The following is a 27,992-nucleotide window of genomic DNA, read 5'->3' as shown; positions in this document are numbered from 1 at the left end:
TACCTACTTCAAGGCACCTTAAAACTATGTTAGCCATTTTCAATTACATTTGTTTTAGCATATGTCACTTACTGTGGTTTTAAAGATACATTAAAAGGCTTTTGCCACTTCTGACAATGCTGACTATATTTATTTTATTGTTTAATCTGAAGAGTCTGTATCTAGCAATGTGCTGGTTGTTTGGGGTGTACGGTGTGAATCGCTGAATAGCAGGATATCTCTCCAGTTCTGCACAAATCCATTACAAGTGACAGAGATTAGCTCACCAATGTAGATCTTCTGATATAAGAGGCACCTTCTGCAGGTATCTTCTAATGCTGGGGTTACAAACATGGATAACAGTGGTGTAAATGATTTCCTGCTGTCATCTTTCTTGGTGGGAAAGAGAAGTTGCATTATTGGAATAGCTAAAGGCCGTGGTGAGGACGTAAGATTTAGCCAATGCTGGAAATGTGGAACCACACAAAAAGCACTGGAGTGGGTCAGACAGCATCCGTGAAGGGAGATGAGCAGTCGATATTAATTGTTGAATTCCTTCATCTGAATCAGGTGAAGTGTCTCAACCAACATTCCCTCTAATTTGTAATGACCAGTGTATGCAAAAATCTTGTGCTGTGCAATTTTTTTGCCCTGTGACAACAACAAGCGCACACTGAATTTTATATATAGAGGTATTCATTTTAACAGCTAGCAAAACACTGCAATAAGAACTTAGAGCAACACACACAAAATGCTGGTGGAACACAGCAGGCCAGGCAGCATCTATAGGAAGAAGTACTGTCAACGTTTCGGGGTGAGACCCTTTGTCAGGACACCTAAATAAGAACTTTGATCTCCTCTGGGTTTGATCGTTTTCGCTCGTGTTCATCTGCACTCTCACAAACCGTATGTAGCAGGCCTGTAGTGGGCAATGAAGGATTTTCTCGCTGGACCTTTTGCAAACCATCTATATATGATTTGCTTGCAAAATTATGCTTTCAAATGTCAAGTTTCGAAACATCACTCCACCTTTTCTCTCTTGCAAATTTTCCAGCAACTTCTGCAATGTGTCAATACACGCAGGTAACACCATGATGCACCATCAATAACTCACGCCGAGACTTAGGAAGGGAGATATCGGCTTTTATTGACTGAAGAACAACACTACATCCTGGGGAAAATGAGGGAGAGCAGCAGGCCACAGTCGCCTTTATACAGGGGTCTGTGGGAGGAGCCACAGGGGCAGTCAGCAGGGTCTTGGGAGGAGCCACAGGAGCAGTCAGACAGGTATATCTAGTTCACCACACACCAGTTTCTGTATTGTACATAAGTATTTTTCATAGCTGAATGCTCCTGACCTTATGAACATTCATACTGTGTTTTGTACCTTGGTCTCAGAGGTACAGTGTTTCATTTAGCTGTATACATATTTATGGTTGAATGACAATAAACTTGAACTTAAAAGCTTTACTAACATGTTGACTACTAATTCCCTCTCTGTGTAGCGATGTTACTATTGATCAATATTATGATCTCACCCAGCTGAAGAGGAGTCAACTTCGTCCCACTGATCAGCTGTAAGTATCACAGATTTTCTCTACAAAATGCTGTTCTATTGAATATAAAATAGTTGTGAAACATGCAGAGGGGTATTTCTGCTAAGGTCCAGAACAACTTTATCTAGTTACATGGGTCAATGTGTATGCTCCATTTGTGTGCATTTTAAATGTAGAAAATGCTTGCTGCATATTTGAAGAGATTATACTAGTTTGGTGTGAGGTCATAAGGTGCCAATACTGTATATAGATGCAACAAATGTATGTATCATTGTGCTCAGTGGACTGAGAAATGCCAGACCTTGCATGTGCATTTCTATACAACCAGCTTGACAGGCTTTGTACCTGTGTTCCCCGGACTTGCACCTCTTTTCTCCATCTTAGGTGAATAGGGAGACCAGGAGAGAGTGGTGGGGAGAAAATCACTTTGGGGTGGATGAGAGCATGGGTTGTGGGTGATCACGGGGTCTGGATACAATCAGTGGAAAAGACATGGGGGATGAGCTGAAGATCAGACTGAGCTGGAGTGGACATGATTTGAGTACAAGGACAATTTTGAGGAGTGGAGTGGGGAGGGGATCAGGAAATTAGAAGAACAACTAGGGATAGCATGGTAGCATAGCATTTAGTGTAACGCAGTGTTTCCCTACCTTTTTAGTGCAATACGCTCCTAAAACACTTTCCTACTTGTCAATGCCCCCCCCCCCAAAGCACCTTCATATTTGCCAAAACCCCTCTTGGGCACAATATACTTTCTGGCGCTCCCATAATGTAAAAACATGTCTGCCATATGCTAACGTGAGAAAAAATATTCTGCTTTAAATTTTTATTTGTCTTTAAAACTAGTTTAAAACTTATCTACAGCAGCTTCAATATCACTGTGATCCTTGAGCTTAATGGTTTTTAGCAAGAGATGAAACATCTGGTTCAAATTGAGACCGCAAAAGCCTTAATTCCCCATGCATTACAACGTCCAAGCGGTTTCAGTTTTTTTGTGAATATGTGGTTCACTGCACTGAAGCCTCCTCCAACAAGGTAGGAGGATGGGAAAGTGATGAAGAGCAGTTTGGCTCTTCTCCAAAGACCAGGAAACTTCATATGACAGTGTAGCCACATACCATGAAAGCCAACATTTTTGAAGAGCATTTTTACTTCTTCGTCATTCTGAATTTCAGTAATTGGTTCTTGCAAGCTCTCTTCCTGTCCCTCTATCTTATAAAGAAAAGGGTTTAATTACCCACTGCAGAATTACCAGATTGTTCAAATTCTGAAGGATTCTGAAAATCCTCTAAAGTGACTGCCGGTGTAAGCAGTACTCTTGCAAATCACCACCTATGAAAGAGAGTACATACTTTCCATGCAGGGAAACTGTGAGAACATTCTTCTCCGAATGTTTTGGTTATATATTTCCAATTTTCCAATAAAAGTGGACATTGAACTTTTTGCCTGAATTAAATTGAAATTCTCACCCTGCAGTTTTATATTTAGAATATTCATTTTGCCATACAGATCGGCTAGGTATGCCACATCTCCACGTAAAAGTTCAATCTTGTTTCTAAAGCTCTTGTTGACTTTGAGCAAAAATTCAACCACAGTGTCAAAAAGATTGAAGTGTTTTAAACAACAACACACACAAAATGCTGGTGGAACACAGCAGGCCAGGCAGCATCTATAGAGAGAAGCGCTGTTGACGTTTTGGGCCGAGACCCTTCGTCAGGACTCATCGTCAGTGTTTTAAACAACTGCCTTTTGACAGCCAACGCACTTCAATGTGAAGAAGCTTCATCAATAGCTTGGTAAATTTGGTGAAATATTCTACTATTTAATGGATGAGCTTTAATTCTGTTGATAGCAGATATTACAGAAGTCATGCTTGAAAAAAGTCACTGGCTGAGGTTTTTGGCTACAAGATGTTGATGATGAATTACACAATGGATTGCAAACAGACTTGGAATGTCTTTTATCATAAACGCCACTGCATGGCAACTTGTCATATATGGTGCTCCATCAGTTGCACAAGGAATCATGTTCCTAATCAGAATACTTTTATACTCAATATACATTTTGAGCTCATCGTAGATTGATTCTCCACTATTTGTTTTTAACTTTTTACAAACGAGAATCTGTTCATAAACCTTTCTATTTTTGATAAAGCGTACATTAGCAATGCCTCGTTGTCTCACAAAGTTGACTCATTCAATTGTACCCCAAATTCAGTTTTTTGTATATCTGTGCTACTCAATATCTTCACTCATTTCATCAATACCACGAATTACAGAGTTATTACTCAGAGGACTTCTGATAGAGCAGCCATTATTAATCTTTCACCAATTGTATGAGATTTTCCACACTTGGCTATCATTTTGGAAATATAAGAAGCAATGAGACCACTACCGAGGTCATTTTTAGCATTCTTAGCAAATGACGTGAGTGTGTGACACTTGTCAAATGTTTCTTTCATCTTCTTGAACAGAGTAATACCATAAGTAGCCTTTTCAGGGTGACTTTTATGGAAGTGTTTCTTCAATCTTGATAGTTTCATGGCTTCATTAGACAGAACTGTATTACAAATAAGATACATGGGGCATTGCTGATCTGACTGGAATGGAATAAAACCATGAGATTACACCGTACGTCTTTATTTATCATTAACAGGGCAGAGTTTTTTTCCCTTTTTTCGTGCTTTTTTAAGTAGCTCTGACTTTGGTAGTGGGTTTTTTTTCTGTGTAACAATATTATTATATTTCAATATTACAATTTAATTTGTATTAATACAGGATTTTGTGATTGTAACTATATTTTTAATACAATGTATTTGGTACAATTTTATTTTTTTCTTTTGACATATATCTTCTTGTACTCTGTGTTCCTTTATGCAGAGACTAATAAAAATATTGAAAGGGAACAGGGCAAAATTAAAATAAAACATTAACACAAACTGGGAATGCCTACCAAATGTTGATGACAGCTGTGAGTTGACACAGATGGATGGAAGGAACGACGAGGCAAAAATGAAGACGATCACGACAACAAAAATTATGTTGACGAGGATTCAGATTGGAATCTAAATGTTAGTCAGGATAGAGCTGGTGTTCAGCAAGCTACCTTTATACTATTCCAGTTAGCACGATTGACCAATCACATGAAGGCATATAATCCCCCAAAGATGGTTCTTACCGCACATATGAAGCCAAGGTCACTTTGAACACATCAAGAGGAATCCCCAGGGCTGGCAGGTTCACTGATTGGCTCTATTTTATCATTTGGTTACAGCCAGCACTGTATCCTTGCGTGACCTGTTTTCTGTAGATCTGTAGAGAAAGTTGAGAGGGTGTATTTTACTTACTAACTGTTAAATTGCATGAACTTATTCCATGCTGTGAGTCAAGGGGAAATGTTGGGCACTCTGGTTGCTAATTTATGCATCCCCAATAATGTCTGTTTGGTTGGCAAGGCCTAGTGAGATTGCCGAGTTTTGGATGCGTTGTGACGATGACACAGAGCTATGGTCCCTCCTGTGTTCCAGTGCCTCATCCTTTTTTTGTGAAGTGCCTGCTCTACTATCGATCAATCAGGTTTCGTGCCTCAAGATAGGGTGCTGCTTACCACCCCCCAAGAATCTGAATGCCCCCCATAAACTTCTATTTCCCCTAATGCCTCCCTTAGGACATGTAACCGCCCCTTTTGGAAATCACTGGCATAACACTATTACAGATTCCATTCTGCTGCATCTGTAAGAAGTTTGTGTGTTCTCCCAGTGATCGTGTAGCTTTCCTCCAGTTGCTCCGGTTTCCTTCCATTTTCCAAAGAAGTGCAGTACTGCGCAAAAGTCTTGGGTACATATATATAGCTAGGGTGTCCAAAACTGTATTTGTCAACGTGTAGCAGAGAGCAAGTTTGTAAATCTGGTTGGAGCAAAGGATGTTGGGAATGGCGAGGGAGGACAGGTGGCAGAGGAGTACTAGGGGCGGGAGGTGATGCAGGTACAGACACACCAGCCCTGAGACACCAGGCAAGGTCACCTGATTCTAAACAGTTCGTTTATTGATCACTACAGAATGTCTCTCTGGAGCTTCCCGCTCCCTCCACTCTCCCTTACCCCTTTTCCAACCATGATTCCCCTCTCCCTGTCCCCTTCCCACTCTCAGTCCACAATAGAGACCCATATCAGAATCATATACATATGTCATGAAAATTGTTCTTTCTTTGCAGTAGCAGTACAGTGCAATACATAAAATTACTGTAGTACTGTGCAAAGATCTTAAGCACCCTCACTGTATACTGTATATGTGCATAAGAATTTTGCACAGAGCGGTATAGGTTCAAGAACGAGGAATGACCTGCTGGTCAGTGGTCAGTTTAAGCAGTGCGCCAGATTTGAAAGTTTGAGTGCAAGCTGAATCGAGGTGGCAGGCCCTGGGTCCGAGAGTGTATCGAAGCAGCAGGGCCCATGTCGAAGAGCAAGGAATGACCCAAGGTTTGGCTGATTTAAGCACTGGGCCAGATTGAAAAGGTCAGAGTGTCTGGACTGGAGGAGAGGGATGGGCTGGTGTTCAGCTCACTGCTCCACAGGGTTTACTCGTCTCTGTGCTGAACAGAGCCTATGGCTGTAGCGATGACTGGCTTTGTGGCTGTGGACTCACTTTCATGAACTTCAGTTCTGAGTGTTATTTGCATACGTTCATCATTTGGAAATTTGTTTTTTTCTGCACATTAGGAGTTTGATGTTCTTTTTAAAATGGGTTCTATTGGATTTTTTTTGTTTTGTGACTGTAAGCAGACGAATCTCAAGGTTATATATGGTATACATACTGTAGTAATCAATGGACTTGAACTTTGAACTTTAGTGGGGTAATTGGTCACATGGGTGTAATTGGGCCACGTGGGCTCGTTGGACCGGAAGGGCCTGTTACCGAGGTGTACCTCTAAAAGTAAACTTGAGTCCCTGAGAAGGGGCTGGGGTTATCAGTAAAGAGGAGGCAGACAGAAGGTCAGTGTGGAGTGGGGAGTTGTATTGATGGAAAGAAAACAGGGCCTGTGAACTCTGAAATGGTGTCTGATCCACCCGATGGACAAGCTCAGCCAGCAAATCAGCTGCAACTCTGGAGAAAGAACAAGAGATATCAGCAGACTTTAAGAGAATTCAGGGCCCTATTTTCAACGTATTGGACAAATATCTGTGTTATGTTTTGTAACTTCAAAACAGCAAACTACTTCAAAGGAGGGCACGGGAGATAGAAATGAGAGTCCAATTTTGTGTTTTACTTTAATTCAGCCGTGCTCGTATCACGTGGTGGCGTGCTGACAAATGCAATTCACGTATTTATACAATAACTTTTAATGAATTATTAAAAGAAAACGAATGCTTACTCAAACAACACATCTGCAATATTACTCAAATACTACTGAGATAGTACAAATACACCAATCTGCATTTTTCCACACATTAAATGAAAGAAACAATTCCATTTGAAAATGTTAAAATATTGATTGCTCTAGCTGAATAAAGGTACACACTGCCAGTCTCTCCTCATGGCTTGCTGGGGCTTGGAAGAATCTTGAAAAAAGGAACATAAACAGATGTTAAGCTGTTCTTCTGTACTCCCAGAGAAAACATTGGCATAATTTTAGAAGGTGCAGTGGCCCTAAGTCTTTTAGAACTGTCAAACAAAATGCAGAAATGTGTCAATTTGCCAGCCCGTGACGATTCATTTACTGAAACAACCCGGCTTTCCTTTGCAGCTTTTTTTTTCTGTTTAGTGGCAAAATAAGCCGAGATTTTGTTTTGATGAAAAGCTATGTGAAATTTTCTGTGTTTGTTTTATTGGTAATTATTGCAGTTAATGACTGTTAATTATGTAGCCCTAAATAGGTGTTGTACTGATACACTCAGGCAAATCGGTCATTTGTCTCAGTGTTTCAGAATAACACTTATTTAAGACTAACCGCGGGTGGGGAGCACCAGTTGGGATGGGTGGAAGGTGCAAAATGACACGACCGCCTGCAGTTATATTGATTTTAGAGCGTAGTTATGAAATACTTTGCGTCATGCAGAAGAAAGACAGTTCAATATAAAAACATTGATCAGCCCAGACTCCTAGTGCTTGGCATAAAAATAAAATTAATTAAGATGTGGAAGTCGACGTCCTTAGAGACTGGGCAGTGCACGCAGGAATTCAGGTACTGTTGTAACTGTATTGGCAATTTATTAACAGCAAGGTCCCACAACAATTGCCTGATTTTACGGATTTTGATTGTGGTACAATTATTTTTCGTGGTCGTCCAAGATGTTGCCAGCAACCATCTTTTACTACTTTTACTACTGATCTGTGTGTGATTGGAGCCTGTAATTTACATTTTGATAATATGTTTTTGGGGTGACTGAGGAATCTGCCACTTCTGCTGTCTCCAAGGGAATTCAAAATGGTTAAGAATGAGGTTGGGAATTGGAGTATGTGGCCTAATGGCAGAGCATGAACCCATGATCACTTCCAATTCTCAACCAACTCGCCAATTAAAGCGTTGAGCAAGATTGAAATGGCTGACTGCGGGCAGATGAATCTCAGAGTTGTATACGGAATACGTGCTTTGATAATAAAGCACCACACACAAAATGTTGGAGGAACTCAATAGGCCAGGCAATGATATGGAAATGAATAAACAGTCGATGTTTCGGGACGAGACCCTTCATCGGGACTGGAAAGGTGGAGGAGAAGTTCCTTTTGTGGTTTGAAGTCTCGTCTTCCTTTCCGGTACAGATGAAGGGTCTTGGCCCAAAATGTTGACTGCTTACTTTTTTCCTTAAATGCTGCCTGGCCTGCTGAGTTCCTCCAGCATTTTGTGTGGGTTGCTTTGGATTTCCAGCATCTGCAGATTTTCTTGTGTCTTTGACAGTAAATGTACTTTAATTCTTTGAACCTTTGAGTATGGGCCTGGACACAGATGCCCACCACTGAACTATCGGGTACTTCACCGAAGATCTCACTGCTCTCCACAGTCAAACTAGTCCTGCTGATCTAACTTCAAACTCATACCTGATAGCCTGACAAAAAAACATTTAAAAAAATTAAACTTTGTCATGAAAAAGAAAGTCATACCAAGTGTACAACAGCAGCAGTTACAAGCAAAATATATCTATCTATATTTTGCTTGTAACCAGCTCAATATGGCCGCTTCTTGGTGCAGGATTACTTCTATATGTTATATATTTCACTGGTTTTATTTTCACTTCAGGAAGATCAAAGAATCAAACCACGTGTAGCATTATATTCAACCTAGAATGGATATGGACCAACAGACCTAAAGCACTTTCATGGTAGGTTTGCTGGACCACGTTCATTCTAATTTTAATATAATGCTACATGTAGTTTGACACTTTACTGCCTCGTGGAAGTGAACAATAAAGCCAGTGAACATTTTACATGTCTTTAATTTTAAAAGTCAATTTCCACCAAGAAGAGGTATATTGAGCTGGGTGCAGGCAAAGCACAGTGAATTCTGGTTAGTTGGACCAGTAATTAATTGGGACAGCCTCTTATTTGAGACAACTCTTAAACAACACAACCTACTCAAGAAAATAGCACTGCTTCCCTTTGATTATTTGGGACACTGTATCACTTAATTGGGATTGGAGACCGTTACTGAACAGTTTCTAACTAGCGTCAATCGCATTAACTTGCGTGGCCATTACACACGCATTGGCACCACGCTTCACATAAAGTAGCATCAGTTTTGTGTGTGTTCGAAAAGCAGTGATTTTTGTCACTGAATGTTGCCAAGAATAAGCAGTAAGACAATTCAGAACTGTTTAGCTCACTGAGGCTTCAAGCACTCAGCTTTGGAGGTGCCAGAATTGGCCTGGAGTGAAAATCAAACGATTTCACTACATTGAAAAGTTAGGAACTCTGAAGAATTTGAAGGTATCAACAATCATCTGAATGTTACAATGGAAATGAGGATTTGGAGGATGCAATCATGGAAACATCGTAAGAAAGCTGTCCATTATCTGCACTAGATGTCTGCACTATATTGTTCATTTGTAGTCAACAGAACAAAATGTGGATGATTTCTGTCATCGATAAGTATTAGGAACTAATACACAATTCTATAGGAGTATTGGTACTGTTCTAATCTGTTCTATATTTCATTTAAATAAATAATTTGTTACTTCATTGAATGGTAGTTCATTTTTTTAAAAGTTTTTAACTATTTCCATGAAACTTCAGCTAATTGGGCCAAAATATACTGGTCTTGATGTATCCCAATTCACCGGAATCCTTTGTATATGTTTTTGGTACCAGTGGTCTTGTATGGTTTGTATGACTTTGCTTTTAATGGAAAAGTTTAATTTTCAAGATGGATCTTTTGTCAGGATATCGGGTACAATGCTGGGGTTAGACCAGCAGGGTCTGTCAGATGACAGATGAGCATCTGCATCCAAGCCCATAACTGCGCCACCATCAAAATCTCTAATGACAGGAGGGATCATTGTGGAATCTAGCTGTGTATAAACAGCTAATACAGTTCCTACAGCATTGACATTTCTGCATTCCCCGTCAAGCCTCTAAGGATGCCGACTTCCACATCTTAATTAGCTTTCTTTACTTGTCTGCGGGTCAATCAATGCCTTTATATTGAACTGTCATTCCTTTCTTGCTCTCCTGACCATTAAATTGTATTTCAATATTTTTCTCTTCCAGGCTTCCAGCTACAGGGGAGTTTGCAATGGAGTAAGTAGATTGTGCTGTTCTCGTCTTCTATAGCCTCTGAGAATTACCGAGTTGTTTAAATGATGCAGATAACACAGCAACTGGCAGCACACTTAGAAAACCAGAAGACATAGGAGCAGAAGTAGGCTATTCGGAAATGATGTGCTTTCTTAGAAGGAAGAACCACCAGTACTCAAGTGGCCATTTTATTATGCACAGGAGTAGAACCCGATATGATCTTCTGCTGCTGCAGCCCGTCCGCTTCAAGGTTCAACATGTTGTGCTTTCAGAGACGTTCTTCTGCACACCACTGTTGTAACACACAGTTATTTGAGTTACTGTCACCTTCCTGTCAGCTTGAACCAGTCTGGCCATTCTCCTCTGACCTCTCTCAGTAACGAGGCATTTTCGCCCACAGAACTGTCACTCACTGGATTTTTTTGTTTGTTTTTCACAACATTCTCCATTAACTCTAGTGACTGTAGTGTGTTAAAATCCCAGACAGATCTTCTGAGATACTCAAACCACCCTATCTGGCAGCAACAGTCATGCAACGATCAAAGTCACTTAGCTAACATTTCTTTCCCTATTCTGATGTTTGGTCTGAACAACAACTTAACTTTTTGACCATGTCTGCATGCATTTGTGCATTGAGTTGCTGCCACGTGATTGGCTGATTATATATTTATATTAACAAGCAGGTGTACAGGTGTACCTAATAAAGTGGCTACTGAATGTATAATTTACTGAGAAAGCTATGTTCTCCGTCCATGCAATGAGTTGCTGCCACATGATTGGCTGATTAGATATTTGTATTAACGAGAGGGTGTACCTAACAGTGTGGACAGTGAGTGCAATGAGGATGTTTGGTCTTTTGCACCAATGTGGTCTCTTTGTAAAGCTGGTCAATTTGTTCCACTTCCCTGGGAACACTTGCGATGAGCTAACCCCAAGGATCTTTGGTCTTCAAAAAGCTTTTCTGGCATACTGGTTATCGAGATCAGATCATTACCTGATCTCTATAAATGAATAAGTTATAAAGTGCATTGAAATAGAACAGTAACAATGTGGAATAAAGTGTAAAAGCTTCAGAGAAAGTGCAGTGCAGATAAACAATAGAGTGTAAGATCATAATGGGATAGATTGTAAGGTCAAGAGTCCATTTTATCATACAAGAGTCCGATAACAGTGGAGTAGAAGCTGTTTGTGAGCCCGGAGAACAACTGAACTTTGGAGATCTCCCATCCACTGTCATCAGCCTCATGCTGCTCGCTTCTACCCTCTACCCAAGACACAAACCCGACTATCTAGATAAGCCCATTGTTTCTGCCTGCTTCGGCCCCTCTGAACTCGTGTCCGCATACCTTGACTTAATTTGGTCATCCTTGCTTCAGTCCGTTCCCACCTACCTCCATGACACTCCACATGCTTTCTGTTTTTGTCAGCCGCTTTAAGTTCCCAGGCTTTGACCGCCTCATTTTCACTATAGATATCCAGTCCCGATACAATTCCATCCATCAGGAAGGCCTTAAAGCTCTCTGCTTCTTCCTAGACAACAGACCTAACCAGTTGCTATCCATCACCACCCTCTTCCATCTGGTGGAGCTGTCCTTGCCCTCAGGATATGTGTATGACATGCTGATGCTTTACTGAGGCAGGGGGAAGTGTAGACGGAGTCCACAGAGGGAAGGCTTGTTTCCGTGATGCTGAGCTGTGTTCATGACTTTGCAGTTCCTTGTGGTCACGTACACAGCAGTTGCCTGGCCAAGCCATTATGCATCTAGCTAAAATGCATAATTAAAAATCGGTAAGGGTCGATGGGGACATCCTGATTTTTTTTTAGCCTATTGAGGAAGTAGATTTGGTGTCTACATGCGGCTTAGGGTTGAGAGCGTTTTATAGCCTGCGTTGTATAGTGTAGTAGAACAGTAATATATCCAAAACTGAGTTATGAAATTTAAAATTACTACACGTGTACCAGCAGTTTAGACTGTATCTAGACAAGACAAAATTCTTTTGGATGGCAACTTCATCAAGTCCTACATCATCATCTTTCTCTTTCAGAAATGAATTAACCTCTGCAATTTCAGCTTTTATTTGAAAGTCAATGCAGATTTTCTGTACATTTTCTTCTTATTTCTTCATAGGATGTATTGTATCTTTATGTTTTCAGTCAGAAGCAGATACGGCTGCCATTTCCTGCTGAACATCCCTTCCATTCCCACATTTCCAAGTTCGCAGTGTTCCCAAACTTCGACTCACCAGATGACCCGTACACCGGTGTACGAGCTGGACATCTGCAGCCCATTAATCCTGATGTACCTGCGAAAAGTTATGATGTGATTGTAACTCAGAAAACTAAAGGTAACAAATATGCATCAATATTCATTAAAGCAGTTCACGGTCAGGCTTATTGTCACTGACATATATTGTGAAATTCATTGTTTTGTAGCAGTGCAGTGTAAGATATACACTCACTAACCACTTTATGATGCGTATCTTGTACCTAATGAAGTGGCCACTGAGTTTATGTTTGTGGTCTTCTGTTACTGTAGCCCATCCACTTCAAGGTTAGAAGTGTTGTGTATTCAGAGATGCTCTTCTGCGCACCACTGTTGAAATGTGTGGTTATTTGAGTTACTGTCACCTTCCTGTAGGCTTGAACCAGTCTGACCATTCTCCTCTGACCTCTCTCATTAACAAGGCATTTTCACCCGCAGATCTGCTGCAATCACTGGATTATTTTTGTTTCTCGCACCATCCTCTATGAACTCTAGAGGTTGTTGTGCATGAAAATCCAGGAGATCAGCAGTTATGGTCAAACCACCCCGTCTGGCACTAATAATCATTCCATGGTCAAAGTCACTTAGATCACATTTCTTCCCCATTCTGATGTTTGGTCTGAAGAACAACTGAACCTCTTGACCATGTCTACATGCTTTTATGCATTGAGTTGCTACCATATGATTGGCCGATTAGATATTTGCATAATGAGCAGACGTACATAATAAAGTGGCCACTGAGTGTATAAAGTATTATAAATTTAAAACAATAAATAAATAGGCATCCGTTAGTCTCGAGAGACTATGGATTTGCACCTTGGAAGGTTTCCAGGGTGCAGGCCTGGGCAGGGTTGTATGGAAGAACGGCAGTTGCCCAAGCTGCAAGTCTCCCCTCTCCACGCCATCGGTATTGTCCAAGGGAAGGGCACTAGGCCGATACAGCTTGTATCGGTGTCGTTGCAGAGCAATTTGTGGTTAATTGCCTTGCTCAAGGGCACAACACACTGCCTTAGCTGAGGCTTGAACTAGTGACCTCAGTTCACTAGACCAACACCTTAACCACTTGGCCAGGCGCCAACACAAAACAATAAATAAACCATGCAATAAAAGGAATATTGAAGTAGTGTTCATGGACCATTCAGAAATCCTATAGTGGAGAGGAATGTATGTGAGTGATGGGCAGATGGAGGAACAGAGCAAAACTGGATAATGGGTTGGGGGTGTTCCTGTTCTCCTCCTCCAATTGGTTCAACATGCCCATCATCCCTTCCCTGCCCGGTTCCACTTACCAGAATCAAGTTTATTATCACTGACATATATCATGAAATTTGTTGCCTTTTGCTGCAGTACAATGCATTGCATTAAAATATTCCTATAAGTTATAATAAATAAATATTGTGAAATACGAATAACAAGATCATGGTCATGGGTTCCAGGGCTGTTTAGAAATCTGATGGCAAAGGGGAAAATCTGTTCCTAAATCATCGAGTGTGCATCTTCGGGCTCCTGTACTTCCTCCCCGATGCTGGTGGTGAGAAGAGGGCATGTCCTGGATGGTGAGGGTTCTGAGTGATGGATACTGCCTACTTGAGGCACTGCCTCTTGAAGATAAACTTAATGGTGGCAAGGGTTGTGCCATGATGGTGCTGGTTGAGTCTATAACCCTCTGCAGGCTCTTGCGATTCTGAGTATTGCAGCCTCCATATCAGGCTATGATGCAAATAGCCAGAATAGTCCCTTCTGTAGAAATGTGTTTGTCTTTGGTGCCATAAAAAATTCTCCTCAATTGCCTAATGAAGTCAAGCCGCTGGCATTTATGGAATATGCTGAAGTTTCCTCCACAGTATTGTAATAATTTTATGTATTGCTGCTGCAAAAAAAATTATGACATATGTGGGTGATGATAAACCTGATTCTGATCTGGGTCTCTGTTGTGGACTGAGAGTGGGAAGGAGGCAGGGAGAGGGGAAGGAGTGGGAATCTTGGTTGGCAAAAGGGGAAGGGAGAGGGGAGGGAATGGGAAGCACTGGAGAGACATACTGACAATGATCAGTAAACCAGTTGTTTGGAATCAAATTACTTTGTTTGGTGTCTCAGGGCTGGGTGTGTCTGCACCACACTATCTCCCACATCCAGTATTCCTTCTCTGCCACCTGTCCCACACCCCTCCTGCAGCACTCCACCCTCACCATTCCCAACATCATTTGCTCCGCCAGATTTACAATCTCGCTCACTGCTCCACATTGACAAACACTGTACTATGCAAATTCCATTTAGATCTAATCTAGTGCAATCCTTCCTTTCATTAATCTGTGGCAAAGTCTCAAATTATTAGGGAAAGGCATCCAAAAGAAATGAAAACACTGTAGACATGGAAGGAAATAGGAAGCATGTAAACACTTGGTGTGTGAAAAGTGAAACAGTCAACACTCAGGTCTGGGACCCTTCGTTAAAACGTGAAACAAGAGAAAATAACTGTGTTTTCAGTAGGATAGAAGATGAGGGAGGGAAGGGTAGAATCAGAGGAATACCTCTGTTAGGGTGAGGCCAAATGAAATAACAGGAGGCAGTTACCAGAACGTGTTTCTTTGTGTCTGTGTTGTAAACTCTGAATATGTGGGACATGCACAGCAAGTAGACTATAAATAAAAACTAAGCCAAAATGATTGCAGGTAGAAGACAGCTAGTTCTGATGTAGACAGTTAGAAAAAGTGATTCAGTCCTTTGCCATTTCGCCAACATTTCCAATATGCTATAAAAAGATGTGCCTGGGGACTTCCGGTAAGATGGCAATTGTTTAGCTGCTCCGAACTTTTGTTCCGTTACTGTCGCTACCTTTGCACTAAATGTCTCCATTTTTTAAACCTTAGTTAGGAATTATTTCGGTATCTCTTACTTGCCTGTGAATATATGTAACTTACAATGTCTAGCAAGAGTTCTAAATCCGGGAGAAAAGAAACTATGACCCCGTCGGACGAGACTATGGTGGCGCTTGGAAAGCTCCGAGACGAAATCTTAAAGGAATTTAAAACCGCTGGGGACTTCCACAAGAGTTCTAAACCCGGGGGGAAAGAAGCCATGACCCCGTCGGACACTGGTTGCGCTTGGAAAGCTCCGAGACGAAATCTTAAAGGAATTTAAAACCGCTGTCAAACAGTTAGAAGACAAACTGGATTGGATCAATGATAAAGTGGACAAACATGCTGAATACTTATCTCGCATCGATTCGACTTCTGAAGATTTAGAAAGTCGTGTTCGATACTTGGAGACTCTCTGTTCCAGCTTAGAGGAAAAATCTAACAAACTTCTTTCCAAAATGGTGGATCTCAAAAATCGTAGCAGACGCTGTAACATCAGAATTCTGGGATTACCAGAGGTGACTGAAAAGGGATCAACCGTGAAGTTTTTCGCCGAGTTTCTCTGTGAGTTATTCGGGAAAGATTTGCTTCCGAAGCCGCCCGAGCTCGAACGGGCACACAGAGTTTACGTTCCCCCCGGAATTCTGGGCTCCCACCCACGACCAGTAATCTTGTGTTTCCATCAATACCAGGTAAAACACAGTCTGATCGTAGAGGCGTGTCGCAGGGGGTCGCTTCCCTTCAAGGATACAACCATTCGCTTTGTGGAAGATTTTGCACCCCAGACCTTAAAGATGCGCGCTGAGTTTAAAGGCGCAATGAAAGTGCTTTTTGATCGTGGTTTCAAACCTTCCCTTCGTAACCCTGCTGATCTACGAATCAAGCTTAATACCGGGAAATATAAGTGGTTCAAATCAGCGAAGGAAGCTGAAGCGTTTGTGGCAAGTCTTCCGGCTATCCAGCCATCTTCGGAATCTGATCGGACCTCATAAAATGGTGGATAAGTACTCCTCGTAGTAAAATTACTTTCTCTGGACTCGGAATTCACTTGAATCACTCGGACATTATTCATTGAAACTTTAAGAGCCGTTGACAATCTCTCCCGGGATTTGGTGTGTGTGTAATCTATTTTTATTCTTGCATAACTTTACCTACAGAGTTCTGCAACTAATTCTAACTTGTTTTGGAGGTTCGAAGTCTTTAGTGAAGGCCTCCCTGTTTGTCGGTTCACAGTTCAACTGCTGATTTATTTTTCCTTTGTTTTAAATATTTATTTATTTTATCTTTTTCTTTTCTTCACCCCTTTTTTCTAATCTCTGAATTTTTTTCTCCCTTCTCTGTAAATGGTTGATAAGCACTCGTCTTGAATTTATAACTTTCCCCTTCCTCTTTTCTTTCTTTTTCCTTACCTTTTTTTTCCCTTTCTCTTATTTTATTCTTCTATAATGTTTTGCGGGTAGGTTAGTTTTGGTTTTCTTCTGATTTTCTCTGTATTAAGTTGTATATTTCTGCAGAAGGTGTTCTAATCTGTAGTTATGTTTTCTAGTGCATAAACTAGTTATTATTTGCTATAATATTTATACAGAAATGTTGTTAATGACACAGATCTGGAAGTTGTATTTGGGTTAATTTTTTTGGTAGAGCTAGCTACTTGTTTTGGTAGCCGTCTAGTTTTGGGTTGTGCGGGTGGGGTGGATTTTCCAGTTCCAACATCTTTTTATTGCTTAGGACATGTTTTTATATTTTGACCTTACGAATCTATGTTTACATCTCTGCTCCCAGACTGCTATTGTACTGCTTGACTTTTTATATGCCTGCTGCCTTTTATGCATTAGTAATTGATCATGGCTAGTGCACTTAAATTCGTGAGCTGGAATGTAAAGGGATTGAACCACCCTGTTAAAAGGAGGAAGGTATTCTCACATATCAAACAACTCAAAGCTGACATTGCTTTCCTTCAAGAAACTCATATTCGTTGTTTTGATAACTCCCGGCTTCTGTCAAAGTGGGCGGGTCAGCATTTTCATTCATCCTTTGCCGCTAAAGCTAGGGGAGTTTCTATTCTTATTAATTCAGATATTCCTTTTGAACTCCATAATAAAATATCTGATACAAATGGCTGTTTTATTATTGTTTCTGGTAAACTATATAACACTAAAGTTGCACTAGCAAACCTGTATGCCCCCAACTTTGATGATGTTAACTTTTTTGAATGGTTTTTTCCCTCACTACCAGACTTAAACTCATACTCTCTTATATTGGGTGGTGATTTCAACTGTTGGTTGGATCCTAAACTGGACCGATCGTCCTCTGTTACCAGATCACCTACTAAATCTGCCTTAGCTATTCAATCGGTTCTTAATTCGGATCTAAAGATCCATAAGGTCTGGGGACCTTCTATCGAGTACTTTCATAACCTTCCTCTTGACTAGGGTTTTTTTTTTGTTTTTTTTTTTCTTTTCGGTCCCTTGCTTTCAGCTCCCTTTTTTTCTGGTAGTAGGCATTATTATACTCTGTTGCTAAGTGTATTCACAGTCTGGGAGTTTGACTGTCCGGACTTATACTCTTTATACTGTGTGGTGGTTGGTCTGGAATTGTTGTTGTTTTTTTCTTGTGTTGTGGGGCTTGGGGAGGACGCTAAGCTCACTTGTCTTTAATTTAGGTGCTCTTTTTGTTAAATTCTCTTCCTTTGTAGCATATTGTTATTGTATGCTTAATCTTCCACTGTATTAATGCTCCTCATTGGGATTTGGGGTTTTTAATTTTGTAAAATGTTTTGAAAACTAATTTTTAAAAAAAGATGTGCCTTGTAAGAGTCATTAGTCCAATGTTTTCTTTTTTTTAGTAAGATAAAGCAGTAGAACAGTTTAACTATGATTGTATATCAATCTTATTACAGCTGCAGAAAATCAACTATTGAAACCTTAAATTGAAAAAATTGCTACACGTTCAACAAATTGGATTGTATCTCGAAGAGAGAGAGGACAATTATTTCGGAGGGCTGCTTCATCAAATCTTACATTTGTAAAAGAATTTCAAATGTTTTGGCCTGTGTGTTGCACAGAGTATTTTATTCATTGATACTTAATGTCAACATTTCAAAAATGCTGGAGGAACTCAGCAGGTCAGGCAGCGCCTCTCAGCCTGAAATGTTGACTCTTTATTCCCTTCCATAGATGCTGCCTGACCTGCCGAGTTCCTCCAGCATTTTGTGTGTGTTACTCAGTATTTCCTGCATCTGCAGGGTCCCTTGTGTTTACTTAATGTCAAATACACATTTGAGATAAAAGATAAATGCCAATATACTTGAAATTTTTCTACAGATGTTTAAAGAAATTAATATAATAAAATCTAGAGACTGATTAATAGCAACAATATAAGAGCCATTTCTGAAATGATATATTCGGAAAAAAATTCTGTTGCTAAGTAATTAAGAAGGATCATACAGAGAAATGTGTCAGTAACCTCAGCGTATCCTAATGCTACAACATAATCGACTTAATATCAGCTGATCCTATTAAATGACTGCAGACACTTAAGATGTGTGCACTTTCAGTTACCTCCCTCACCTTTCTATGTAAACATAGCAAAACCTCCAAACAAAATCAGTTAAGGAAGTTGATTGACTGAAAAAGTCCTAATGAAAAGCCCGTCTTTTTTTTTCCCGTCTTTTTAATCACATAATTTGGTTTTATAAATAACCATGGAACTAATTCTTTGCCATCACATATCAGGATTTCCATTTAGACAGGAGAAACAGGGAATCCCCACTGAGGCTGAAGGTTTACAATGGCCAGGACAAGAAGGATATTTTCAAGTAAGTGCCTCTGCCCTATTAAGCCTAAAAATATGTTCTTCTGGAAAATTTTCAGTTGTTTCCAAGGAATTTAATACTAAATAAAACAGTGTTCTTAAATGCATAACCTTTGGTTGTACAGGCTTTGGGCTACTCCAGGGATTTGGATCTAAGGATTCAAATGGATTTGGAATGCTGTTGTTGTTCACTTCCATTGTTTGCATGATTTGTTCTGTTTCTCTCTTTCTCTCTGCACGTTGGGGTTTGTTTTTTTATAATTGAGTTCCTTCATGTTCCTTGCTTTGTGACTGCAAACAAATCTAAAGGTTGTACAATTTATACATTCTTTGATAATAAGTGTACTCTAAATACTTGAATACAGAAATTTATCATGAACTTGTTCCTACCAAATTACACAGAGAATAGATCTCTACGGCAATCTTTCTCCAGATATAATTCTATTGGTCCAACCAAGTATTCCATAAAGCTTCAATGAACAACTTGCACCATACAACAGTATAATCACAGTAGAAATGAATCAAGAAGGCAATGGATAGTCACATGTCATATACATTCAGTAGCCACTTTACTAACTACAGGGGGTACCTAATAAAGTGGCCACTGAGTGTATTTCTGTGTGCTTGTGGTCTTCTGCTGCTGTAGCCAATCCATTTCAAAGTTCAATGTATTGCATGCTCAGAGATGCTCTTCTGCACACCATTGTTGTAACATGAGGTCATTTGAGTTATTCTTGCCTTCCTGTTAGCTTGAAGCATTTGGCCATTCTCATCTGACCTCTCTCATTAACAAGGCATTTTCATCCACACAACTGCCTCTCACTGCATTTTTTTTTGTTTTTAACACCATTTCTAGAGACTGTTGTGCATGAAAATCCCAGGAGATTAGCAGTTTCTGAGATACTCAAACTACCCTGTCTGGTACCAACAATCATTCCATGTTCAAAGACACTTAGATCACAATTCTTCCCCATTCTGATGTTTGGTCTGAACAACTGACCCTCTTGACCATGTCTGCATGCTTTTATGTATTGAGTTGTTGCCACATGATTGGCTGATTAGATATTTGCATTAGATATATGGAGAAAGGTGTACCTAATAAAGTGGTCACTGAGTGTACTTTTAAAGTACCGGTAATCACGGTGAGCTCCCCTCAGTTACTCTACCCTAACAATCAGACTCTTGCTCTTTATAAAAAGAAACAACTTTCTGACACGTCCCAAACTTTGCGAATGGGACCCCCTCTCCCTCTTGTTTGATCAAGTTTTTCAAGATGAGCTGCCTCACATTATACACTACTGTTTTGCAGTGCCTGAGTGTGTGCGCATACTAATTTCATATTTAACTTCTTCTGAAGCTGTTCTGCTAGCTTTCTCTTCAAATGTACAAGATTATGAAGATTATGTCACTATTTTGAACTTGAAATTGCAAACCTGAGGAAGAAACAGCGACAAGAAATGCCGACGCTGGAGATTCTGTAAATGCTGAAAATCTTGAGCAACACACACACAAAATACTGGAGGAACTCAGAAGGCAGAATCCAGAATAAGAAGGGGGGGGGGGGGTGGATGGCCTGTTAGCTGGTAGGTGATAGGTGAGACCATGTGAGGAGGAAGGTGGGTGAGGTGGGGGGGGGGAGGATGAAATAGAAGCCACAAAGGGTTAGGTAGCAGAGGTAAAGGGACAAAGAAGGAATTTTAAAAGGAGAGGAGCATGTATCATAAAAGAAACTGAAGGAGGAGGGGAAACAGAGGGAGGTGATTGGCAGGTGAGGAGAAGAGGGGTGAGAGTGGAACCAGGATGGAGCAAGGAAAGAGAAAAAATGAGGGAAGGGGGGGAATTTCATGGAAGTTGTAGAAATCATTCCATCTTCGTGCCATCGGGTTGGAGGCTATCAAGACGGAATATGAGGTGTCTTTTTAATGAAAATCACAAATACAGCAGATACTGAATGTCGAAAATAAAAATGAAAAGTGCTGGAAAGAAAAGACACTCAGTGGACCAGGCTTCACCTATGGCAACAGAAGTCGTTAACATTTCAGGTATTAGTCCTTCACTCGAACTGGAAAAGGGAAAAGCAAGTTAGTTTTACAAGATGGGATTAAGGGAATAGGTGGAAGAGTGAGGATGAATGGAGCAAAGGAAATTTCTCTTACAGGTTGAGTCAAGATGACTTAATTAAAGTGGCAGTTAAAGTCAGATGTGGAGTTGACCTGCTTTCTGTGTGATGGGTTGTGAATGGTAAAGCAGTAAGGTATATCTTACATGTCAAAAAATACAAAAAAGAGGGAAAAGGAGGGACATGAGCTAAAATGGTGGCAAACACAGATATCCTGTTTTCAAACTGCCCAGGTGGAAGCTGAGTTGTTGCTCCTCAAGTGTGTTATCTGGGCACAATACAGTGTGCTGGGTTCGACACTGAATTCTCCAACTTCAGATACATTTTCTTTCTCTTCATATGAATTCTGATGAAGCATTCTGTGCCTGAACCATTAACTGTTTCTCTTTGTGCAGAGTTCCTTTGATCTCCAGTGTGTTTCTCATACTTTCTGTTTTATTTTCTTAACCTCACATATCTAATCCGCGGAATGAAAGAGAACAGCAGACAGATGTCATAATCAGTAATAAACCTATCAAGTACTTCAATTTAAAAGAAGCTTTCAAAGAATAATGATTGAATGAAAATAGACTGTTAAAGCATTCAAATGTACATGAAACATTAATGAAAGCAGCATGTAACCAAGTTAAATTCAGAATCAGAATCAGCTTTATTATCACTGTCTTATATGATTGTTTTTCAGCAGTACAGTGCAAAGACATAAAATATACTAAATACAAAAGAAATAAATAGTTCAACAAAAGGAATAATGAGTTAGTGTTCATGGACCATTCAGAAATCTGATGGTGGAAACTGTTCCTCAATTGTTGACTGTGGGTCTTCAGACACCTGTACCTCCTCCCCGATGGTAGTAACAAGAAAAGGGCATGTCCTGGATGGTGAGGGTCCTTAGAGATGGATCTTGAGGATGTCTTTGTTGGTGGGAAGTGTCGTGCATGTGGTGTGCTGGCTGAGTCTACAACCCTCTGCAGTATTTTGCAAGTTCAAATTTAATTGTCATTTAACCATGTAAAAATACCCATGAACACATCCACATGAAACCAAGCGATGATAGCCTTCCTCAGTGTCCACTGTCCCCAAACTTGGTGTCATCCACAAAGTTGCTGGTCCAGTTAACCACATTTATCATCCAGATCGTTGATATAGATGACAAACAAGAAAGGATCCAGCTCTGATCCCTGAGGCACAGTCAGAGAGGCAACCCTCTACTACCACTCTCTGGCTTCTCTAGACAAAGCCAATGTCTAATCCGATTTACTACCTCATCCTGAATGCCGAGCAACTGAACCTTCTTGACCAGCCTCCCATGCAGAACCCTGTCAAATGCCTTACTAATCTCCATGTAGACAACATCCACTACCTTGCCTTCATCCACTTTCCTGATAACTTCCTCAGAAATAGGTTAGACATGACCTACGGGGCATGATGCCATGCTGACTACCCATAATCAGTGCCTGTCTATCCAAATACTTATGTATCCGGTCCATTAGAACACTTTCCAATAACTTTTCCACAACTGATGTCACTGAACTGTAATTTCCTGGTTTTTGTTTAGAGCCTTTTTTAAACAGCAGAACAACTTTGTCTATCCTCCAATTCTCTGGTACCTCTCACTAAGCATGTTTTAAATATCTCTGCCAGGGCCCCAGCAATTTCTGCCCTTCCCTTCTGTAGGATCCAGTAGAATACCTCATCAGGCCCCAGGGGTTTATTCACCGATTTGCCTCAAGGTAGTAAACACCTCCCCTTCTGTAATTTGTACAGGGTGCCACTTTGCCTCACTTCTATAGACTCTGTATCCATCTCCCAAGTAAATACAGATGCAAAGAATGCATTTAAGATCTCCCCCATCTGTTTTGGCTCCAGATGTGGAATACCATTCTGATCTTCCAGAGGACCAATTTTGTCCCTTGCAATCCTTTTACTCTTAACATAGCTGTAAAATCTTTAGGATTCTCCTTCACCTTGTCTGCTAGAGAAACTTCATGCCTTCTTTAGGTCTTCCTGATTTCTTTCTTAAAGAGTTCTCATGCATTTCTTATACACCATCAGTGCCTCAATTGTTCCTACTTGTCTATATCTGCTCTGCATCTCCTCTTTTTCTGTTAACCAGGGCCTCAATGTGACTTGAAAACCAAGGTTCTTGGTTCTTGGTCCTCCAAAATATTCTGCATGGAATTTAAACTGGAGGTGGCAGAGGGTGGACTTAAGAAGGAGATTTTTGAAGAAGAAGAGCTGTCTTAAATTTAATTGGGTTTGATTGTGTGACTATGGTAGGATGAAGATTATTCCATGCTTGGGAAGAATGAATTGCTGTACACATCTGACTTGGTAGTTAGTATTTCAAATTGAAATGAAAAGGTTCCCTACACTTTACCTTTACCTTTCTAAGATAAGGGGCCCAAAACGGCTCACAATTCTCCAAGTCAGGACTTACCAGTGCTTTATAAAGTTTCAACATTACATCCTTGCTTTTATGTTCTAGTCCTTTTGAATTGAATGCTAACGTTGCATTTGCCTTCCTCATCACAGACTCAACCTGCAAATTAATCTTTAGTGAATCCTGCACAAGGACTCCCAAGTCCCTTTGCACCTCAGTTTTTTGTATTTTCTCTCCATTTAGAAAATAGTCAACCCTTTCGTTTCTTCTACTGAAGTGCGTGACCATATACTTCCTGACACTACTCCACCTGCCATTTCTTTGCCTATTCTCCTAATCTGACTAAGTCCTTCTGTAGCCTCTCTACTTCCTAAAAGCTACTTGCCCATCTACCTATCTTCATATTGTCTGCAAACTTTGCAATAAAGCCATCAATTCCATCATGAAGGTCATTGACATATAACAAAAAAAACTGGTCCCAGTACCAATCCCTGTGGAACACCACTGGGCACCAGCAGCCATCCACTCCCTATATTCCCACTCATTGCCTCCTGCCAATCAGCCACTGCTTTATTCATGCTGGAATTTTTCCTGTAATACCATAGGCAAGTAGCTTCATAAATAGCCTCATGTGTAATACCTTGTCAAAGGCCTTCTGAAAATCCAAGTACACAACATCAACCAATTCTCCTTTGTCTATCCTGCTTGTTATTTCTTCAAAGAATTCCAACAGACTAGTCAGGCAAGATTTTCCCTTGAGGAAACTATACTGACTACGGCCTATTTTATCATGTGCTTCCAAGTACCCAGAGACCTCATCCTTAATAATCAACTCCAACATCTTCCCAACCACTCAGGTCAGACTAACTGGCCTATAGTTTCTTTTCTTCTTCCTGTCTCCCTTCTTGAAGAGTGGAGTGACATCTGAAATTTTCCAGTCTTTCAGAACCATTCCAGAATCTTGAACGATCATTACTAATGCCTCCAAGATCTTTTCAGCTCCCCTCTTTCAGAACCCTGGGGTGTACACCATCTGGTCCAGGTGACTTGCCTACCTTCACACTTTTCAGTTTTCCAAGAATCTTCTCTCTAGTTACCAAAACTTCACACACTTCATGACTCCTGACAACTGGAACTTCCACAGTGAAGGCTGATGCAAAATACTTATTCAGTTCATCCACCATTTCATTCTCCCGCATTACTACCATTCCAGCACCATTTTCCAGCAGTCCAATATCCATTCACACCTCTCTTTTACACTTTATCTGTCTGAAGAAACTTTTGGTATCCCCTTTAATATTGTTGCTTGCTTACTTTACCTTCTTAATGACTTTATAATTTGCCTTTGTTGGTTTTTAAAAGTTTCCCAATCCTCTAACTTCCCACTAATTTTTCCTCTATTATATCCCCTCTCTTTAGCTTTTATGTTGGCTTTGACTTCTCGTTATCCATGATTGTGTCATCCTTTAGAATACTTCTTCCTCTTCGGAATGTACATATCCTGTGCCTTCCGGATTGCTTCCAGAAATGATGTCATCCCTGCCAGTGTTCTTTTACTATCAATTGTGGCCAAATCCTCTCTCACGCTCCTGTAATTCCCTTTATTCCACTGTAATACTGATACATCTGACTTCAGCTTCTCCTTCTCAAATTTCAGGATGAATTTGATTATATTATGATCAATATCCCCTAAGGGGTTTTTTTTTTACCTTAAGGCCTCTAATCAACACTGGTTCATTGCACAACATCCAATCCAGAATAGCTGATCCTCTGGTGGGCTCAACCACGAGCTGTTCTAAAAAGCCATCTCGTAGGCACTCTAGCAATTCCCCCTACTATAATCCAGCACCAAACCCGATCTGCCCAATCTTTCTGCATATTGAAGTCCCCAATGACTATTATAACATTGCCCTTTTGGCATTCAGTTTCTATTTCCCATTGTAATTTGTGGACCACATCCTTCCTACTGTTTGGGAGTCCATATATAACTCCTATTAGGGTCTTTTTACCCTTACAGTTGCTTAGCTCTATCTGTAATGATTCAACACCTTCCGACTCTATGTCACCTCTTTCTAATGATTTGATTTCATGTTTTAGCAACAGAGCAATGCTGCCCTCTCTGCCTTCCTATCTGTCCCTTCAATACAATGTATCCTGGAACATTAAGCTCCCAGCTATCATCTTTCAGCCATGTTTCAGTGATGCCTACAACATCATACCTGCCAACCTGCAACTGTGCTGCAAGTTCATCATCTACCATATTCTGTATACCGCATGCATTCAAATGTAACATCTTCAGTCCAGTGTACACACTTTTCAATCTTGTCCGCTTTTTGCAATGCAACTCATCCTGTTGACTGTAATTTTGCCCTGTCAACAACCCCTCCTCACTACACCTTGCCTCTGTTTGTAAACCAGCTACCTCATCTTCAGCCCTATCATCCACCTTTCCCATTGGCAGCTCAGGACACTAGACACACCATGCTCAACTTTTTGATTCCGAACTTTGTCTGGGGTCTTACCAAAATCTGCCTCTGCAACCTCTCCACTAACTGTTTCTGGCACTCTGGTTCCCAACCCCCTGCAGCTCTACGTTAAACCCCAAAGAGCAGCATTAACAAAGCTTCCTGATAGATATTAATCCCCCTCCGACTCAGGTGCAAACTGTCCCTTCTGTACTGGTCTCACCTTCCCTGGAAGAGAGCCCAATGATCCAAAGATCTTATGCTGTCCTCCTACACCAACTCCTTATCCGCATATTAAACTCTTAACTCCCTGAACTCCCAATGCAGGATTTCATCACTCATCCTATCCATGTCATTGGTACTTACATGGACCACGACTTCTGGCGGTTCACCCTCCCACTTTAGAATGCTGAGGACTCGATCCAAGGTATTCCGAACCCTGGGACACAGGAGGCAACATACCATCAGGGAATCTCATTCTCACCCACAGAACCTCCTGTCTGTTCCCCGAACTAATGAATCCTCTATCGCCATGGCATGCCATTTCTCCCCCCCCCCCCCCACCACCTTCTGAATCACAGAGGCTCCTTTTCCTCTATTCCCCACTCTGACCTTTCACTTATTCTCACCTGCCTATTATTCCCCCCCCCCCCCAGGTCATTTCCTCCTTCCCTATTGTCCACTCTCCTCTCCTATCAGATTCTTCCTTCTCCAGCTCTTGACCTTTCCCACCCACCTGGTTTCACCTATCACTTTCTAGCTAGCCCCCTTCCCTTCTCCCTGCCTCTTTATGTCGGCATCTTCTCCCTTCCTGTTGAAGAGTCTTGACCCAAAACATCACCTCTTTACTCTGTTCCATGGATGCTGCCTGGACTGCTGAGTTTCTCCAGCATTTTTTGCGTATTCCTTTGGATTTCCACTATCTGCAGAATTTCTTGTGTTTGAGACTGGAAGGTATTTGTCGTTTACCCCATCGGGTGTAGATAGGGAATAAATGGTGCTGGTTGGAGGGGTTGGGGGTTTAGTTGATGGGAATGTGGGAAAATAAAACGGATTAGTGCAGATGCATGGTTGGCTGGTACAACTCTGTAAGCTAAAAGGCATGTTTCCATGCTGTGTGGCTCTAGATGAGTTTTCAGGGTATTCCACACAATTCCAGTGTGGAATATGCTTATTCATAGAAGCTGTAATTACCAAACCTTTCCATGAAGAATGAGGAAGGGATTCATTGTAATACTTGATTTTGCCATTTGTGTCCGATAGTGAAACTCTGGGGTAGTGGGGTGGAGATACATCTCCACCAAGGGAGGTGCAAGGCTCTCATTCTCTCCGCTAGCCTGCGGTCACCCTTAGGCAAGGTGTAACACTTGCTTAACCCCCAATCAGGGTCATGTGAAGCCATGGGGAGCAGGTGGTGGATGGTTGAATGAGCATCTGGTGCATATCACGAGTCTTGGTTATGCGACCACTGACGCCAGGCAGATAATCTCTGAAAAGTATTGATAATGGCTGGGGTCACCCATCTTGTAAAGACGCTGTCCAGAAGAAGGCAATGGCAAACCACTTCTGTAGAAAAATTTGCCAAGAACAATCATGATCAAGACATGCAAAGACCATGATTGCCCAGGTCATAAATCATTGCACATAACGATCAACGATCATGGTAAGTGGATCATTCAGAATCTGATGGCAGAGAGGAAGAAGCTGTACTTAAAACTTTCAGTGAAGGTCTTCAGTCTCCTGTACCTCCTCCCTGATGGTACCAATGAGAAGAGGTCATATCCCGGATAGTGAGGGTCCTTAATGATGAATGCTCTTGAAATGTACTCATG

At 40.9% G+C, this 27,992-nt stretch overlaps 1 protein-coding gene across 2 annotated transcripts in view; it reads left to right on the top strand.

Moving 5' to 3' along the window:
* The window catches only part of LOC140713839 (sperm-associated microtubule inner protein 4), a 58,937-nt gene that overhangs the window by 17,510 nt on the left and 13,435 nt on the right, over positions 1-27,992 (top strand). For both annotated transcript variants that reach the window (XM_073024410.1, XM_073024409.1), the window contains exons 3-6: positions 1,485-1,556; positions 10,235-10,264; positions 12,417-12,607; positions 19,118-19,200. In XM_073024410.1, coding sequence (XP_072880511.1) covers positions 1,485-1,556; positions 10,235-10,264; positions 12,417-12,607; positions 19,118-19,200 — 376 coding nt within the window. The remainder of the gene's footprint in view (positions 1-1,484; positions 1,557-10,234; positions 10,265-12,416; positions 12,608-19,117; positions 19,201-27,992) is intronic.

Source organism: Hemitrygon akajei, chromosome 20 (assembly GCF_048418815.1).
Source record: "Hemitrygon akajei chromosome 20, sHemAka1.3, whole genome shotgun sequence".
NCBI lineage: Eukaryota > Metazoa > Chordata > Chondrichthyes > Myliobatiformes > Dasyatidae > Hemitrygon > Hemitrygon akajei.
Note: the sequence above shows the minus strand (reverse complement) of the source record. Positions and strands in the feature narration are given on the sequence as shown.